At 35.2% G+C, this 21,444-nt stretch overlaps 1 protein-coding gene across 1 annotated transcript in view; it reads right to left on the bottom strand.

The window, feature by feature from the left end:
• LOC121424006 (RNA polymerase-associated protein LEO1-like) overlaps nucleotides 1-21,444 on the bottom strand; it is a 53,358-nt gene that overhangs the window by 19,769 nt on the left and 12,145 nt on the right. Inside the window, exons 9-12 of the mRNA XM_041619572.1 lie at nucleotides 20,445-20,519; nucleotides 19,324-19,560; nucleotides 16,701-16,825; nucleotides 4,706-4,856 (exon numbers count right to left, since the gene is read on the bottom strand). Of these exons, the coding sequence (XP_041475506.1) occupies nucleotides 4,706-4,856; nucleotides 16,701-16,825; nucleotides 19,324-19,560; nucleotides 20,445-20,519 (588 nt within the window). The remainder of the gene's footprint in view (nucleotides 1-4,705; nucleotides 4,857-16,700; nucleotides 16,826-19,323; nucleotides 19,561-20,444; nucleotides 20,520-21,444) is intronic.

A 21,444-nucleotide genomic window follows, 5' to 3' on the forward strand; every position in this document is an offset into this window, starting at 1 on the left:
TACCTTGGTGTTATGCTTAGTGTACTTCTCAACTGGAATGCACATATTAACTTTGTTAAGACGAAAGTAACAAAAATCCTAATTGTTTGTAACGGCTCAGGCCGTACATCAGTCTGAATACTGCTGTAATGCTTTACAAATCACTCTTTCAACCACACTTTGATTACTGCTCCATAGTACGGTTCAATGCAGGGAAAGTTTTACTTACAGAATTGAGTGTTCTTCAAAATCGAGCACTGCGTATGGTCTTAAGAGTTGATTATAGATATAGCACCAACCTGTTGCATTCTACTCTGAACATTGACAAGTTAGAATTGTGATGGAAAAACGAGCAGTTTCCTTTATATCTAAATTACTTCATGGACAACTTCCATATTTCTTGTGCTCCAAAATTAGTATCAAGAAAAGTAATCATTACCAGTGTAGGATTAGTCTAAAAAAAACAACAACAAATTTTATGACGGTGGTCTCTATATGGGTATTCAATTATTTAATTCCTAACCAAGTAATACCAATCAAATGGATAAGTTCTCTTTTATTCATGAAATCAGTTAATTCGGTCAACTTCTAACTCATCTGCCGAGGGGGGGTATAGAATTTCTAGAATTTCTCTTCGCACTGTGGTTTATGTAGTTTAACTTATCATTGTATTTTTTATATGTATATGTACATGTTTTTTATGTGTTACTGTAATAATACTTTCAGATATTTTTGTATTGTCTCACTCTTACCTGTTCACGGACTTGCTGAAAAGCAAGCTAAGCTTCTACTCGCCGACTCAAGCCAGCATCTCCTCATCCATCCTACTACTCAAGGTATTTTCAACTCATCAATCTCTTCTGGTTTACAGTCATTTTCAGGACTACTTTCAAGAAAGATCACTCTACTCTCAAATCTCCACTTTCCGTTTCCTTTCTTCTTCTATCCACTGTTTCTATGACACTCCACATGTAGTGTTTTTTTTTTCTTTTCATCCAGGTCTTATTTTCTCTATCATGTTTGATTGATCTTGTCTCTGATCTGTTTGTATTCTTTGTTTTTTTAAATGCTAAATAAAATAATAATAACAACGATAGCAGTCTGTTAAGAGTGAATGTAAGTTTTACTGTGATTAAATAAATACAATACAATAATTAACTTCAGCAATGATGACCCTTTCATAAATTCAAGCTATTCTTATAAAGTCAATGAAACAATGCAACTGCCCATATAATTAATATCCTTTGAAGAAGAAATTGTCATATACAGATGATTCAAAATTAATGCAATAATTGTGAAAATCTCCATTACAAACAATGTCATATTGTATGAAAAAATAATTCTTCAAATCTCTGTGATAAAAATGAAAATAAAATCAAAGAAAGAAACATAGTGCAATTATAAGAAAAGAACATGCCACAAAGTGAGGTCATCTAGCTGAAACCTTTTGATATGGGTGGACCCATGAACACAAATGGTATTTGTCATGTCAACTGAGAGCAAGTATATCACCCTAAATTACAATGGATGAATCAATCAGTAAACATGAAACAATATGAACTTGACACAAAAAAATTGGCACAATAGCTATTATGGCCTCCATCTGCATTCCCCCCTTTGTTTCATCAGTATAAAATATCTGTGTTTATTGTCATTTTTGATTTGTGAATGTGTCTAGGGCAATAATTTTCACAATAGAGGCAAATTTTTATCTGTAATTGCCTTAAACCGACACTAACAACACTGTATTACTTGAAATAAAAGAAGTATCTATGACCCCCCTTGAGACATATTTTTATCAAACTACCCATTGTCTAGTTTGCGAACACAAAAGGATGAATGGGGATCATAATCATTCATAATTGGATAAATTTAAATTTCAAAGTTTGGAAACAATCAGTAGCGGTTCCAGGATTTCAAAGTGGAGACATGGAGATGACCCCGATCCAATTATCTTATTTGTATTCAATGGATGATTCTAAAATTATAGGGCAGTGTCCCTTGTGGCGCAACTGGATCTGCCACTGCACAAGATAAAATCATCTTATTTTATAAGCATATGGTGAGACAAAAGAATGGCCTGATTATCAATCATAGTTTGACAAAGAGTTTGGATAGAATAAAACTATTTCAATAATGGCCACATGATGATGTAGTCATTCTGAATCAGTAGGGAAAAGCAGGGTAAATTGTGACACTTTTTGATTTTGCATGTGAGAATTGATGTGATGAATACTCTTGTAGAAATAAGTACCTTGCCTAAAATTTAATTCATGGCAAATACTTTTCAGTTTTCACATAACTTTCTACCCCCACACTGAAAGTCATTGTCACCTTTAAAAAAACAATGTCAAATGGCTCAACTTGCCCCATCTGTGAGGTAAGTTGAGTGAGTGTTTGTTTATTTTATTATATATTATATATATATATACGTTACCCTAAGAATTACCATGATGGCTCACCTTGCCCCATCTGTGAGGTAAGTTGAGTGAGTGTTTGTTTATTTTACTATATATTATATATATATATATATACTTTACCCTAAGAATTACCATGATGGCTCAACTTGCCCCGTCTGTGAGGTAAGTTGAGTTTTTGTTTCTTTATTTTATATTATATATTATATATATATATATATATATACTTTACCCTAAGAATTACCATGATGGCTCAACTTGCCCCATCTGTGAGGTAAGTTGAGTGAGTGTTTGTTTCTTTATTTTATATTATATATTATATATATATATATATACTTTACCCTAAGAATTACCATGATGGCTCAACTTGCCCCATGTTGGCTGGCTCAACTTACCCCGCCTTCCCTAATCTTTATACATAAAGAAAAAGATAAATGGGGAGGGGGGGGGGGGCAATTTGCCTTTAAAGATAGCAAGCTAAACTATATTTAGTTTTCAAAATGATCTCTAACTAAATTTGGAAAAATAACATTCATACAGTAATCATTTTTTTTTCTCTGAACTATAGAGTATGAAAGAAATGTCACCAAAAAACTGTGGGGCATACATCTGTACGACTGCCCCATTCTTTCCACGGTAGACACCAACTAAACATTCTGTCCATGGTATCCTCCTCTTCTCTTCCCACATTACTTGCCAACTCATCTTCTTTCAGTGTACATCCTTCCACAGTCTCCACTTTGTATACCCTCCAACACTCTCCCCACAAGTAAGAACCCCCAAACAACCTTTCCACAGTTCACACTCTATCAGTCTTTTCACAGAACACATAATCCATCACAGTTATATTACCTTCATTTGAAAACCCATAGCTCATGATCTAATCAATGTGTTCCACGCAACACAATGTCCAACAATCTTTCCACAGTATGCACACTCATCATTTATCTGCAGTACACACATTCTTACAATGTACCAAAAGTACACTCTACAATAATCTATCCACCTTACACTCTACATCCACCTATCCATAGTACACACTCACCATCAATCTATACACATTACACACTGTCCCTTAATCAGTCCTTAGTACACACTTGCCACTAATCTAGACAGAGTACACACCTTCCCACAATCTTACCACAGTACACACTATTCAACAGTCTTTCCCCAGTAAACACACACCACCAGCAAATTATACACAGAACACAAGGTCCAGCAACCCACAGTATGCACACACCACCAATCTTCTCATAATACACACACATAGTACACTTTCAAATTCTTTCAAAGGTACACACACTCTAATGGTCCTATCCACAGTACACACACTCCTACAATCTATCCACAGTACCCAAAATCTAATAATATATCTACGCTATACACTTTCTAAACAATCTTTGGATAGTGCATACTCTTTAACAATCTTTCCACACTACACACTCTCGAACAATATTTCTACAGTATTTCTACACACCCTAACCACCCTATCAATCATTGCAAAGTACACACTAACCACCCTATCTATTCATAGTACAAATAATCCAACAATATACAGTACACACTCTCTTAACAATCTTTCCACAGTACACACTCACTATCTTTCCACAGTAAACACACCCTATCAATCTTTCTACAGTAAACACACCCTAACCACCCTACCAATCTTTCCACAGTACACGCACACACTAACCACCATATCAATCTATCCATAGTACATATAATCCAAAAATATACAGTACACACTCTCTTAACAATCTTTCCACTGCACACACTCTCGTAACAATCTTTCCACAGTAAACACACCCTAACCACCCTATCAATCATTGCAAAGTACACACTAACCACCCTATCTATCTATTCATAGAACAAACAATCCAACAATATACAGTACACACTCTCTAACAATGTTTACACAGTAAACACGCCTTAATCACCTTATCAATCTTTCCACAGTAAACACACCCCAATCACCCTATTAATCTTTCCATAGTAACACATTATCTACAGTATACACTCTCTTAACAATCTTTCCACAGTTCACACTCTCGAACAATATTCCCACAGTACACTCTCCAACAATCTACCTTTAGTACACACTCCAACGATGTATCTTCAGTACACTCACTCCAATAACATCGCCATAGTACCCACACTTGAAAAATTTCTCCACAGTACACACAATGTCACACAACATCTCCATATTACACACTCTTCTACAACTTATTCACAGGACAAAAATGCCACCTTTCTCTTCAGCTTACACTCTCCAACATTCTTTTTGCAGGACACACCTTCCATTATATTACCTTCATCTGAAAACCCATTGCTCATGATTTTGTTGATGCGTTCTGGATGATGAAGGCTTCCACAGTAGTAGAGCTCAGTGAAGATGGATGGATCCCCCAGCTGATTTAGACGAAGCTGATACAGTTCTCTCAGAGCAGATGAAAGGCTTGCCTGCATAACAATAATAATGATGATGATAATTTCACGATATTTCAATTGCCAAAAACATGCACACCTTCTGGTTCACTCAGATGTTTGGATGATATAATAAAAGTATGCAACAAAAGAAACATGTGAATGATGGTTAGGCAAAAATCTGTCAGGAAATGAAAGACTTATTGATTTTTAAAGCTTTAATTTTGTGACATGAAGAGCAAGCAGCTTCCCATGATATGGCTTGTGTCATCACATCAGGCTGTGGGTTGGGTCGGGCTATCATATATACCCCACTATTAAAGAAAAGGGCCCCCTCAATTTCCAAAACGTCGGGTCCAGTTTACCAAACCATTTGATATATGGGCACCCTAAATTCCTTAAAGACCAGGCCCAGTTTACCCAATGTTTTGTGAAAATTATAGCGAAATTATCAAATGGTCAAGTAAACTGGATGCAACGTTTTGGGAATTGAGGGGGCCTTTTCTTGAATGGTCAGGCATATGTGATAGCCGACCCAACGTGACAACCCGATGTGATGACACAAGCCCCATATGTCACGTGAAATATATTCCATAAAATTTAACTCCTGCAAAGTAAAGAAATCATTGCTGATCTAATTACTGAATCAGAATTTTACAACATAAAATTTAAACATTTAGATTCAGTATCATTCAATTCAATTTATTAAAAAAGATGTTTAAATTACACAAATAGAATGTTAAGCCTGAAGTTTACTACATTTTTTATTAAAGACTACATCATTTCCTACACAATCCAACTACCAATTTCTGAAATATAATTCAAAGTCCAAATAAGACTGTGATTTGAAGAAATGTGCATGAATAGAGTTCAAAGTTCAAAGTACTTTTTTTCCAGAACGTACTGATTGATTCATAGTGGTTATTCACAAAATGTCACTAGATTTTTATATAATCTGGACTATGAAAGAGCTCATTATTCTGATGAAGAAAAGTTTGAAATCGTGGCAAATTCTGGAAAAGGGCTTCTTTGAACATGTACCATAACTTAATAATGATTTCCAGGAACAGCAGATGGTATACAGCTATCAAACACATTTTTAAAATTAAGGCCTTTTAGCACAAATCAAACAAGCCAGGGAGCTTTAGACAGTGCAGTAAATTATTCATAAGGTGTTTTCAGACCGCCTCGAAGTTCGTCAGTTCTGGGTATTTCCTGATCAGGAAATTCGCCCTGATCTACCTCAATCAGAAAATACCAAATAATTTTGGCAGTGTGAAAGCAAATTATGCGTAAAAGCCCCCCCGCTAAACTGTAGGTACTTGTCAAATTTACGATAAATTTTGCAGGAATATTTGGCAGCGTGAAAGCAAATTACAGGAACTTTCTTCACACATTATGTAGTTGGAAGCAGGGGCCGTGGTTGGCTGCTGAGATAGCAATTTTGACTCTCACACCTTGCCTGCTCATCAGACAAGTGATCAACCTCGTAACATTTAAAACTTACCCCGAAATGGTCTTCTTTCGGTCAGTATGAAGTAAAAAAGAATTATCGCGTATTTAAGGCTTGAATAGGTTCTTGTATTTTAATAACAGGTACTCTGGTGATTGAGGCGGTCTGAATAGGCCTATAGGTGCGTACATCTTCAAGAATGTGTGTGGTCCAATACTGAAAACACATTTTCTACGACAAAAATATCCATATCACCATTTTCTTCTCCGGAAAGGTGTTTATAATTGTGAAAGATAGTCCAAACTAATAATCAGATACATTGGACAAACTTTTGTTAGATGGAACAGAAACCTTCATAGCTAAGTTTAAGAAAGAAAGAAAAAAAACCAACTGAACAAATATGAGGACCTTCTTTTGCATTATTAATCTAAGAGAAATATACATTTACAATTGTTATAATGCAAGAAAACTTCTTTAAAGTTTGGCCAAATTTATAAGAAAACATGTTTGTTTCAGATTCATAACATCATCACATATTGATGTGATATGCACTATAAAAATAAACGTATTATCATCATTATGTCATTGCTATTACTAAATGATATCGACTATATTGCTTGTCTTTATCCCATCTTAAAAATTAGGAAACTACTGAAATTTCTATTTGAATGGAATGCAAGCATGGGAACATAATGAAGTGAAGGGTTTCAGATTTGAACATCATGGGCAATATCTGGATTACCAATCACACCGCACTGGCAGCTGAGAACAAGACCTTTTTATTATTACATCAATATGTCTCAACCACAATCAAACCAATTCATTGTTCGAGCAGGTGTAAGCAAAGTAAATAAGGTTACAAAAAAAATAATTCCATCAAAGTTTTCACAGCCATTTCCAAAGGTGAGAAGATCATGTGGACCATAAGATTCCCCCAAAATAACTTTAAAGTTGAGGAGAATGAAACCTTTGGAACAAGATAGCTTGTGTAAAAACAGAAAAATCAAAGAAACAGATCAACGAAAGTTTGAGAAAAATCAGACAAGTAACAAGAAAGTTATTAGCATTTGAATACTGTGATCACTAATGCTACGGAGATCCTCACATTGGCAATGCAGCAAAGATGCGTGATGTCACTTGTGAACAACTCTCCCCATTTCTTTAGTATATATTTCCCTTAAACTGCCTCTTTTATCACATCTTTCAGTAGATCATGTGTTCTTTCTTTAGGAGGGCATGTAATACAGATTTTTAAAGAATACATTATGGATAAAGAGTTTGTTTCACCATAAGAAAAAGTAAGAAAGAGACATTTTGGGGTATTTTATGGTCCATCAAAGGGAAGGTTGTTCACATGTGACATCACACATCCTTGTCGCATTGCCAATGGGAGGATGTCCATAGCATTAGCGATTGCAATATTCAAATGCTCATAACTTTCTCATTATTTGTCTAATTTTTCTCAAACTTTCTTTTTCCTTATTCTTTGATTTTTCTGTTTCAACACAAGCCCACTTGTTCCAAAGGTTTCATTCCCCTTTAAAGAAAAACTAGAGTTCTGAGTCACATTTCATAAAAACTAAAGCTAATACGATATCAACTCTTGCTAGAATGTCAATTACCATGACAACAGTGAAGATTCTGCTTTCTGGTTGGATCTTCCAATGAAAGTAGAAATTTCAGCAAGAGTTCCTATCATACCGATTTCTATGAAATGGGACCCTGTAGGTGAGTGAAAAACTTATTTTAAAGAGAAATGTCAGTAGTTGCAGTAAACACTGATTTCATGAGAAAGTCTGTAAAACCAGGCTTAATTGTCAGTATATCATCGAGGATCTAGATCTGGTACAGTTATATAAACTGAACTTTGTGAAATCTTGAAATCTACACTGAAAAATATTCACCCTGAAGATCCCCAACACAGATAAGCGCACGTGGGACAGTATACTATTATTGCTTTGAATGTCGTGCCCGACGCTTGACCTGAATCCTGTGCTTATTTGCTAATTTCTCAGCAATTACACAATTTCTTCTAGAATCCTTTGACACAAATTCTTTATTTATACAAACAGACACTTTGGTTTTCATTTCATTGGATTCTGTACAAACTCATTTTTATATCATTACCAAAACTGGCATTTACCTTTAAAATATTCATGAAAATAATTTCAATTTCCATTCAATGTGAGAAGGAGGTGCTGACTTCCAAATCCTCCTACAAAAACTTTGTATCTGAAGCTCAATCCATTTTCATATTGTGAGAAATATGATCTTGAAAAGTATTCTCCTAAATTTTTGACAGGCTAAAGGCCTGGTCACACCACCCGAGCGTTGTTGGAGCGGTCGTGGAGCGGAGAGAAAAAAATCATCACCGCTCGCTACCATTCACCATTTTCGATTTTGATTGTTTGTTTTTTTATAGATTTTTTCCCAAATTTTGTGTGCGAAATTCGACCCTCTCTCCCTACTGCTCCACGACCGCTCCAACAACGCTCGGGCGGTGTGACCAGGCCTTTAGTCAAGGTAAGATGTTTGCATCATGCTCCAAATTTTACCAACATAACTGCATTATGTAATTCCAATTTCATCTGTGTTAACACTGTTCCTAACTATAGGAAAAGAACATTAAAGCTCACAATGATTAACAGTATGCATCTTCACCTTTGGCTAATCTCTGAGAAATAACTTATTTTCTAAAATTTTGCACATAATTTGGACTAAATACACAATGCTTGAGTGATCGCTTTGTTTAAAATTTTCATATTTTATTAATTGATTATCACACCTGGAATTTATATATTAATCACAAATTTGGGGCATTTGAACATGAGTTTAGAACACAAGCCAAAGAGAAACTCAAATCTTAATCAACCCATTCTGACTTTAATATTTAGTTGAAACTTGAAACTTCCAGAAGAAGGGGAAAAGAGCTATCAAAGCAAAATTCCAAGGTACACTGAATCCAAACAGAATGAGCAAAAGAGAAAGTGTGCAAGTTACACACGCAAGTTCTGAATGTTTGTATCCAAATATGGGAACAAGATCTCTCAAGAATGTTAGGATAATGAAAGGGGAAAGAGGAATGTCTTTTACATGAATGTTGGTTAATAACAGATGGAGATTTATTTGGTTATGTGTGGGCGAGAACTTTCTTTTATGCTGCTGTCAAGTAGACTTTCATGAATGTGGTTCAATGAAGTCTTTATTTTCAGAGAATGGAATGGAAGGAAAATGGATCATTTAAATAAAGCAAAGTTGAGACTGAAAGCCTATCCAAGCTCTTTGGAAATAAGGTTAATATTGCGCTTGAGTTTCATCTGTTCCATTTGTATAAAATAGAAGTGACCACTGCAATTTCTTTTTCACCATTAAAACTAGAATTCTAATATTTTTGTATCTAGTGCCCTCTCTATCTAAAGTTCTTATTTTTCTTTACAAATGGACTTTTGGGCACATATTGCCACATACCTACAATTTTAGAAATTGGATACATGTATTACAAGCTAAAGAGAAAGATAATGTTCTGATTTTTGTTATCCCATTCCATGTTTGAGAAGTGGTTTGATATTTCACCCCAACCAAAAAAAATGCAGATATTTTAAAGTGATTGGGCAATTTTATTTCCTTCACACCATATCTGCTTTAGGGCATACACATTCATACAATCAAGTAATGAATTAGAATAGTGACACGTAGTTTAGTGATATTTACCTAAGTATTTCATTGGGACTGGTAATATGAAGTTACAAGTAACACCAAAACCTACATGTAGGTAAGCCACTAGGGCTAAAACTGATGTTGATAAAGTCAAATGTGTTCTAGGGACCACCCCTATTGACATCTTTATTTTCATGAAAAATGGATTACAGGAATCAGTCCATAAAGATCTCTTGCTCGTAAAAACTGCTTTTCTGGTCTCTCTTTGATAATATTTGCTGACAGGCATCATCATAATTTTGATTAATTGATGTTAAACTTGATTGATTGCACAATCCACATAAAATCAACCAAAGCAGTCAGGATTTAAATTGTTTAAATTGTATAACAGAAAATGTACAAAATAAAAATGACCTTTGACCTTACCATGTGAACCTCCGACTTCAGCATAACATTCAGGTCCCCTAAGTACATCTTCAAGTTTTATTGAAAAGGGACTTACGGCTGCAGAGTAATGTGTCATGCGAGAGTCTTGCATGTAAACTCTAATGTTGACCTGAAATGACCTTTGACCTTACCATGTGACCTCCCAATGCAGCATAGCATGCAGGTCCCTCAGTGCATCAACAACCCAAGTTTGGGTGAAAAGTGACTTTCAGATGCGGAGTTGTACGTTTTAAGAGAGTCTTGCATGTAAACTTTAACATTGACCTGAAATGACCAATGATCTTACAATGTGACCTCTGATTAAAGCATAACAACCTGTCTGCAAAGTACATCTACCATCTAAGTTTGGTTGAAAAGTGACTTTGACCAGAAAATGACCGTTGACCTTACTGTGTGACCTCTGACTAAAGAATTACATGCAGGTCTGCGAAGTACATATATCATCTAAGTTTCGTTGAAAATTAACTTATTATGGTTGCAGTTTTATGTATCATAAGAGAGTCTTGCATGTAAACTTTAACATTAAACTGAAAAGGACCTTTGACCTTACCATGTGGCCTCCAACTGCAGCAAAACATACAAATCCTCTAAGTACATCTATCATTTAAGTTAGGTTGAAAAGTGACTTATTATGGTTGCAGTTATATGTGTCATAAGAGAGTGTTGCAAGTAAACTGTAATATTGACCTGAAAATGACCTTTGACCTTACCATATGACCTCCGACTAGCATGCAGGTCCCCTTAGTATATCTACCATTTAAGTTTGGTTGGAATGTGACTTACGGTTGCAGAGTTGTGTGTCATATGAGAGTCTTGCATGTAAACTTTAACGTTGACCTGAAAATGACCTTTGACCTTACCATGTGAACGCCAAAAAAGAGAATGAGTTGGAATCATATTCCTCTTTCCTAATATACATTTTAAAAGAAATCAATCTTTAACTAGCACATCAAATTAATAAGGAATTTCTCTATGAAATGTTACAAAACATGTATGGGGGGAAGGAAGTTTGTTTAGGGTGATAGGAAAGCTGAGCCCGTGAATAGCATTTTAAATGAGGATATTCCTAATTTCAGATCTCCATAACTTTAGCAATTCAGTATAAACAAAGAGTGTTGCTAAGGCAAGCACATAACGCGCCCACCTGTAACACAGAAAATGGAGTTATTGGTCAAGCAAGAAAAGTGAAATGTGGCGATTTCACCGTTGATCTCTTCAAAAGAATTCCTAGGTTCCATGCTCGTATCATACACACCAAATTTTATGAGCCTAGGTTAAGTTAAACTCTAGTTATCGTGTTTACAAGGACTTCAGAAGGGTCAGATGAAAACATGTCACTGTGTCCTTGGCCTTTATCCTCAAAATCAATAGGCTTCCTGGGATCCATGCTCGTATCATACACACCAAATCATATGAGCCTATGTTAAGTTAAACTGAAGTTATCGTGTTTACAAAGAAAAGTTAACGGATGGATGGATAGACAGACGGACACCAAGCGTTATACCATAATACGTCCTGTAGGACAGGCGTATAAAAAAATCAAAACATTAAACTTTTAAAACATTAAGAATACTCATTAGATGTTGTTCTGTTTCTGATTAAGAATATACACGTTTCATTTTTCATTTTCCAAAACTATTTTATTACAAGAGCAAGAAAAGTGCGGATTTGGTGTCAAACTCCGGTCAAATTTATAGCAATGCTTCCAATTCTTTCCCACAGAGCTCTTGTACATTAGCTGTTTGTGAGTTTAAGTTTACCTGTATTTTTTTAGATAATCCATCTAGCAGGAACACCAAAACCCCAAACGACGTAATAGATCTATGTGGTCTTAGCCCCCATAATGAACTGTGGCTCTAACAGTTTAGGCAATGATCAACAAATGAACAAAGCACAGCATTTAAACATTAAAACCTAAAGTGATTACAGAGTACATCTGAACTTCCCACAAAAAAAAACAATGGTTTAATGTTTTATTTTGTTTTTTTGTTTATTGCATTAATTTGGCTTTGAGTGAGAATTTGCAGAGGTTTTACGAAAATACGTCAAAAGTTGATGAGCGTGGGAACGGACGAAATGCATAGTAGTTTTCGCTATACTTGAACCTATATCCTAAATGGTATACGCAAAGATCTTTAAAGATTCCAATAAAAAACAAGGCAAACACCAAGCGTTGTCTCGCCTGCATGTCAAAACTATGCTATATGACTTCTGAGGCTGTCAGCAGTTTAGGGGGTGAATTGTGGTTCTGACAGTTTACATATGCATTAATGGTATAGGTCTACTTTATCCCTAGAAAATCAGATAACACTAAGAATGCTGTTAATGCTATGAAGCTACAATTATTTCCATGCAAGTAAGGAAATGAATGTTAGTGAAAAAGAATGTAATTGACAATAATGTGAGTAAAATTGTAAAATTAAATTAATTATTAAGGTGTAATGAAATGCCAATCTTTAGCATTATGTTGGATGATGGTAGGGGCATAACTTTTCTCAATTTGTTTGGTACAGTCTACAGTATTACCAGAACATGCATATACAGCAAATCTGAAGGGTAACATTTAAGAAACTTTAACAGCTTTTTTATTGTACCATTGGCAAATTTGTGTGAATATTATAAATGGTGCCAAGAACTAAAGCTCATTAAATAAATAACAACAAAAGTTTTTAAAGAATAAACAAGTAAACTACAAAATCCGGTTCAGGTATAGAGAGTACTGAGTTCTGAAGTAAAATGTTAGTGTTAAAAAGTATAAAATTATAAAGTTCATGTCATTAGAGGAACAAAGTAGTGTGAAAGTTCATTGACCTTTGACCTTAATCATATTCAACTCACATTCGAACCTGACCTGCACCTTCAAGAGATGGACTTCTGTTACGAGTTTGGCGATCCCACCTCGAAGCTATAGAAAGTTATTGTGTGTACAACACAGCACAGTGCCAGTCATGGAAAGTTCATTGACCTTTGAACTTAGACCTTATTCAAATTCAACTCATATTCAAACTTGACCTGTGCCTTCAGGAGCTGGACCTCTGGTATGAATTTGGCAATCCTACCTGGAAGATATAGATAGTTATTGTGTGTACAACATAGCACAGTGCCAGTTCAAATTCGACTCATATTCGAACTTGACCTGTGCCTTCAGGAGATGGACAACACAGCACAGTGCCAGTCATGGAAAGTTCATTGACCTTTGACCTTATTCAAATTCAACTCATATTCGAACTTGAACTGTGCCTTCAGGAGCTGGACCTCTGGTATGAATTTGGTGATCCCAACTCAAAGATATAGAAAGTTATTATGTGTACAACATAGCACAGTGCCAGTTCAAATTCAACTCATATTCGAACTTGACCTGTGCCTTCAGGAGATGGACCTCTGTTATAAATTTGGCGATGTCACCTCGAAGCTATAAAAAGTTATTGTGTGTACAACACAGCACGGTGCCAGTCATGGAAAGTTCATTGACCTTTGACCTTATTCAAATTCGACCCATATTCGAACTTGACATGTGCCTTCAGGAGATGGACCTCTGGTATGAATTTGGTGATCCCACCTCGAAGATATAGAAAATAATTATGTGTACAACATAGCACAGTGCCAGTCATGGAAAGTTCATTGACCTTTGACCTTATTCAAATTCGACTCATATTCGAACTTGACCTGTGCCTTCAGGAGATGGACCTCTGGTATGAATTTGGTGATACCACCTCAAAGCCATAGAAAGTTATTGGGTGTACAACACAATTGTTGACGATGACGCCGGAAATAGTGATACCTACGTCTCGGTCTGCTACACAGGCGAGACAAAAAATGTTCCAAATTGGGGGGAAAAAAAGCATTCCTAAAAGTGTTTGATATTACTTTTTATTCTTGATGTACTTTATTCATTCATTTTACCTTAATCATTTTTCAATTATAATTTATTATCTTCATTGTTTTTTTTTTACATTTTGTTTAATGTTTTTAATTTTCATTATGGACAAAATGAATTTTCAGAATATATCTATTCTCAGATTTCTAATTCACACAATAAAATATTTTTCAAACGTAAATAAAGAGGCTTTAAAAATAAATAAGGAAAACAGATTTATTCAAGCTGTAAGATTTTTTTGCACATAAAATTATTTATTGTTGTAAAATTGTATAAAAAAATTGTGGTTGATGTTGAAGTTTTTTTTTTAACATTGGGTCTTACATTGTAATAAGGGACCTTGTGGTAGTGTTGTGGTATATTGATTCTGACTCTCGTCTTGTGATTAGTGATGTGTTTCACAAAGAATAAGGTGTGACTACAGTGTAAAGTCATGCTTATTAGGATGTTCCATAGTTAAAATGAAATCCATGTCATTTTAACAAAGATTTGTACAGAGTTACTTTAGCACCTTAATATTCCAAATATGCACAATTTAACGTCAGGTTTACGTGCTTGATTTTTTGCTATCTAACTTTGAAGTTCACCCATTTGAAAGGTATCGAGAAATACACAATGAAAACAATTTTGCATTTTTAGACCCCACGGGATCACAACGTTGAGTTTATAGCTCTATTACTCAGTCAAAATCCATCTAAACTTCACCAAATTTTAGATTATAGTTCAGAATTATATAATTAAGATAAAGAATCCACTTATATTGCTATTCATTTGCTTTTTAACGAGAAGCAGCACCTTCAATTTTGAAAATACATAGTGAAAGATGACAAAAACATATCTGAAAAATTGTGAAATTTATATAACAAATGTAAGAAGTATAATAAATGCTGCACAAAACCCATGTCATTTTCACCGAATTTTGCATGGTTGTAGAGAAAGGTATGCTTAAGAGGTGTGAATATTTAAAATTGTGGGATTATTTGCTTGTTTTCAAACTATCAACACTTTTCTTGGAGCAAGTGTGCTTTTTAAATGACAAAAAACAAGTCAAAAGCCTTGTCTCAGTATCTACATTCTACACCACTATCCCATTTAATCAAAGTTGAGGCCATATTTGTCATATTTCGCAGCACTGCAGTGTAAAGTATTCTGAAGAGGAAGAGGTGTTTGAAAACTAGGTGCATAGATTACTTTTAGCTAATATATTTGTAAAATTACACATCAAGATTTGCTTTAAGAGTGCCGATGACTCGAAATATCAGCTGATAACTGTAGCTGATTATACACGTTACTTATTGTGACGTCAGCGTGCATCGCGTAAAATATGCTCAGATAGGGATGCGCACAAACATAACTAGGGAACGTCCTTAAGTGCAAAATGCGCACTTAAGTGCCAAATCACACAATATCATGTCCTCTGAGCATAATTTACCCATTGCAGAGATGCTTTACATACGAAACGCAACTTTGTATTTAAGTGTGATGGACGTATGCTTGAATCTCGCTGTGACCCAGTAGCCTTAGGCAAGGTATCAATCCACTGTTCAGAAAAGTGTTACATCCATGGGTAAGATGTGAGGTTTGGAAACTTCTGGAGGAATGCTAATCAGGGAGTGAAGAAGGTGCATACATTTTGTGTAGGCAGGCCAGGATCCACTGGCCAGTGAAACAATATACTTGTAAAGCACTTGCAGTCTTTGCAGATGTTCTTCGGATGCTGTTAGCACTGGACATTATTATCAACTGTTTAAGTCTTATTCTCTCACAACTGAACTATTTCAGCCATTCCTCTATTACCTATGGGGCCTTGAGGAGAAAGAACCACATTTAAGTGCAACTCAGAAAATCAAACAAAGGTCCTGAATGCAAGATTGTGATTGGCTGAAAACCAAATTGCGTTTGATTTTATGAATTGTTGCAAATGTACAATATAGCATGTGATTCGCTTTTATCAAATCAGACAACAATACGTAGTATCCCCCCCCCCCCTCTAAAAAGACCAAGGATATTTTCATGTACAGTTTCTATTGATGGTTTTCACCAGAGTCTAATTAACTTTAAATAATGATTCAAGCAGGTGTAAAACCAGAATGACCACAAAAAGTACACGAAGCATCCTTGGCTTCCTCACGTGATCAGGAGGGCGTGCCATAAAGAGTTGCTAACAAGAATCTGGTACTTACGAACACCTATATGAAACACACGCCGGGTGATTTTTAATCATTTCTGATGTAACTATTTTGGTTCCAATAAAGCCACCATAACAATTTCACATTCAGAACATATAGCTTCTTCCAACAAAGGTTAGGGTCAACTGCATATTGGAAAGAGCAATTTTACATGGTTACTGTTCAATCTGCTACAAAATGGCACAGTATGTAAAATGATTGCTCCATGTAGATCGTGTCCAATGGTGTATCAGATGTCTGGTCACGTGACTACTTACCATGGTAACCTTGGTCACATGACATCTTGCTCCGGGTCGAGGATTGTCAATCATCTCCGATTCAAAACGCTCAGCGATCTCCCGTTGTTCAACCAGGCCTCCAATATCAAAACTCTGTCTTCGACCTTATAAATATAAAGAAAAAGACAGCAAGAGAACTAGAATGAATAACTGGTAGTATTAGTATCAAAGTAATATGATGTAAGAAGTACAATGCAGGATTATTGAAAGGAAGTTAATTTTGTCTTCGTTCTCAGCCATGGAAAAACTGAGAGAGAAAAGAGAAGAAATAAGCTCCATTTTCTTCTTGCAGAATATAGAGGGCTAATGAGATAACGTGAAAAACACAAATAAAGGTATCTTCTTTCTGAAATAAAGTCAGAGAGGGGGGGGGGGAGAAAATGAGACAAAAAAGTAGACAGTTTGGCTTGTTCCAATTAATTGAGGAAAAACAATAAACAAGAAAAGTGAAATATAGCTCTGGAAACTCCCCTTCATATAAACATGGATTTTAGAAAAGAGATACAATAGAAAACCATTTTAGGCATAAGATATACAAGTATTTTACCATAGTGATGTAGTACTTGTGTTAATGAATGAGTTGTATGTTTTTTTTTTGTATTTTGATTGATTTGTGGAAATAAATGAAATGAAATGAAGCACCATTAACTCTTAACATGATGCAAAGTCTTCATTTTTGATAATTTCTATCATTTGTGATAACTAGCAAATTCTATAATAAAAAAGAACATTGCATCGAATATTTTCTAGATCAAAGATGTTTGTTACAAGAAATTAAGAACAATTTTAAAGGTGTAAAAGTGTCCAGTTCACAATCTAATGATTTAAACTATAAGATGGAGTAATTTCTTGAAAATGCAATAGAATTGAGACCAATTTTTGTTTCTATAATATATCATTCCAGATTCTCTATAAGTGCCAGTAAGCACTTTGAGAATTCTACAGAGTGGAAACAAGCCCTTTTAAAGTTGCATATATATTGTGATACCACATACCATAAGAATATAAATTCAAAGAACAAACTACTCTATTTTATTAATATCATTGTTAATTTTTGTATAAAGTACTACTAAATATTGTCTTTGTTGTATTCCGCATTTCATTTGCTTTCCTCCGTATCTGCCCTGCCTACGTGCAAGGTACAGAGTACACAGACTTTTTGACAAATTATTATATAAATCTAATAATGTTATTTCATTCATTCTCAAAATATGAAAATTGACCTATTATATTCTGAGTATTATTCTTATTCTTTGATTAAGTATATCAATGAATATCTTATACATGTTATAATGAGTTTGAACAGGTAACCTGAATATTTTATTTGATAAATACAGAGCAGGGCAAGTCTTCAACTTTTCTGTTAGAAGTTGGCTCTGAGAGTTCAAGAAAGGGACTAATGACCGGGTCATTCTAGAACACTCCTCTCATGTGACATAATGAAACACAAATTGCAATAAACATCATTAAATTATTTCATATATTCTCTTAATCCTCAACTCAGCTGCATAACAGAGCCAAGCTTTGATATGTCTACAACATTTGGACTGCTTACGTGCAATTCTTTCCATACTCTGGGTTTCTAAATAGTATGACAGATTCGCATCCTAATTCGAGAAAACTGGTAAAAAATGGCATCTGTGATGGCACCAAATTGCATTTCAACAGCGGCGGGATAAAAATCTATCGACCAATCTGACAAGAAGAATTTCTCTTTCACATCAATATTGTGATTTTGACCTTGGAGGACAAAGCAGACTCATTCATATCATACTTTCACATTCAATACAACATGATCGAGGTTAATTGTAATACAAGTTGTGACACAAATTCCATTCCGTCCCCCCTGGGACATTGTGAAATGCAATGGTAGTGTTCACATTTGATATCCACTCATGTTCTCAAAACCAAGACATCTAGAATATTTGGAGTGGAAAAAAACAAACAAACTTGGCACATTCTCATACAGAGAAAGGTGCATACCATTATTTCTATTCCTTGATCAAGATCAGTAATATGCAATGCTAGAGGCTTTTTGTTTCAAGTTGTGTTTCAAGTTGGAACACAGGTTGTGATCACAGCAGTGGGTTCATTGTAAGGACAACTCACAGGGAACGCAACATTGTCTTTGAAAAAATCTGAACAATAGATGATCCTATAATGAGACCTTGACAGCTACATGTACAGTTCATGATACACATACAGATTCGAGTCATTCACCTTGGAGGGTTTATATAGGCCTAATGTAAAACATAGTTTGACATTACTGGGTCGCAGCACATGCGAGTTATGTTCCTGAACTGATTAGCTTTGTGTATTGGTAGTGAAAGTGCAAAGCCAGAACAAGTCATTAAACTTCTTCCCCACTTTTCTTTGATACTTTCACAAAGTGAGTAAAATAAATGATAAATAAGAGCAAAGTTGATTATAATAACATTTCCAATTATGATAGCTATCAAGATTTCAAAGAAGCTCATCTTTCTTCCCTTTTTTTCTCTCTCTCTCACTCACACACCCACAGATGCTTATGTGTATAGTACGGTGCAAATCAAGGACATGTTTTTCTGAAAATGTGATGCTTTTTCATTATTATCATCATCACCTTTCAAGTTTCTTGCTTCAGCCTCTAGAGCTTTGATTAAAGTCTCTGTATCTATCTCCTCTTCATCTACATCCCCATCATGATCATCCTCCTCGTCATCTTCTCCATCCTCCTCATCTTCTCCATCCTCGTCATCTTCTCCATCATCATCGCTTTCATCCTCTGCCTCATCGTCTCCATCGGTACCAGTGGTGTAATGATTCTCTGTCTGGGACTCCTTTGCAGTCCCGTTTGCTGCTGATCATCGGGGTAATAAAGAGAAAAGAGACACACCCAAAATAAATATCAGAATGAAGGGGAACAATAGTACAGATGTTGCTTGCTTCATTGCATGAAGAATAAATTTTTGTGACTACTTTTCCAATGAGTTTAATAGACCTTATGCAAATGTCATGATCTCATAGCGCCCCCACTCAGAGGACATAGGAATACATGATGAATACAAATAGAGTTGTCAAAGATGTGCCAGGTTAGGATCACCAACGCATGAAAGGAAATGGCTTCAGCCTCTAAGATGGCAGTGCGATGACCTCAATGCATAAGGTTTGTACAAAGTTCTAAGTGACAAAGGCCACAGAACAATCAAGAGTTTTGCCCACATATTTTGAGTGAAAGAGGGGGAGGGGGGGGGGTAAGATGACCTTACAATGAGTTTGTTTGATTATAAATGAAAAGTATGCGGGTTATTTACTCTCGTTCCATGTCATTTCTTTCAATATTTTTTCTTCTTTACTCTTCCCCTACTTTCTCCTAATAAAAAAACAAGTGTAACACCTCTGGCAGTCTTGCCTGCATTGCATGATTGAATAGAGCAGTAGTACAGACTTTGAAAACTAAGATAAATAATTATTCACAAAAACACCATTCATATGATAGCAAAAATATTAGATATATTGATGAAATTTCAAGAACTTAACCTTTGGTTAAGATTTCAATGTTGATGATACTGCCGCTGCCATCGGAAAAGTGGTGCCTTTAGTCTCGCTCTGCTATAATAATAATAATAATTATGAGGTTCTTCTCCCTCTCCCTGTCATACCACTCTTGAGAAAGAATGAAAGTGATATTCAGTTTGCTCTTTTAGCTATGATTGTTATACATGTTTGTGTAATGTTACTTACATGGACCATCACCATAGTGCCTCTCATAATACCCTGCTTTGATGGCTGCTATTCTATGCTCCAGAAAACTTTTCTCTAAAAAGACAAGACAATAAAAACAAACAAAAATATTGCAATTTTTTTATAAATAAATCAAAGCTAACAATTAAGATAGGTTAAGAAAGACAATAAAAAAGACAAAAAATTGCAATAGCTATTTTTCTTAAATAAATCATCGCTACAGTGTAACTTCCAAAATAGACTATCAAAACTACATCCATAAAACATGATCAATTACAAAACAATTAAATTCTATACTGGGGGCCATTACTTAACTTACGAACAGCTTTATTAAATGGCCCCTAATAATATATTCATTAGAAATTGTCAGCACTTTTTCTAACATTTTTCATCATCGACTGCAATTTACATTATTTTCTGAAATTTCATGAATAATGGCATACCATTTCTTTTAGGTGAACATCAATAATATCTATTTTAAAGTTATTTGTAAGATATCTTGAAAAACTACTGACAAGTGACAATAGAATAAACTGTCAGCAGATATGTCTTCCAACTTCTGATGAACCAAATTGGTATTCAGTGACTCCAGTGACCACAATATCAGGTTTATTTTTAACAGACATGGGACAGATATTGGACCCACTTACCGTTCAAATTTAATAGCTAAATTAGCCTGTCAAATGATTTTAGTAATAATATAATAATAATATGTCCATTTATATAGCGCAGTTTTTATATGCATATACTCAACTGCGCTTGATACTTGGTATCATATTATTACCCCGGCTGTAGCTGAGCCGCCATATTAATAGGCGCTAAAGCGTTCAAGGAATAAATCCTCCTGGGTACCCATTCACCTCACCTGGGTCGAGTGCGGCACCATGTGGATAAATTTCTTGCCGAAGGAAATTACGCCATGGCTGGGATTCAAACCCATGACCCTCTGTTTCAAAGTCCGAAGACTAATCCACTGGGCCACAACGCTCCACATAATGCA

This window comes from Lytechinus variegatus, chromosome 11 (genome assembly GCF_018143015.1).
Source record: "Lytechinus variegatus isolate NC3 chromosome 11, Lvar_3.0, whole genome shotgun sequence".
NCBI classification, from domain to species: domain Eukaryota; kingdom Metazoa; phylum Echinodermata; class Echinoidea; order Temnopleuroida; family Toxopneustidae; genus Lytechinus; species Lytechinus variegatus.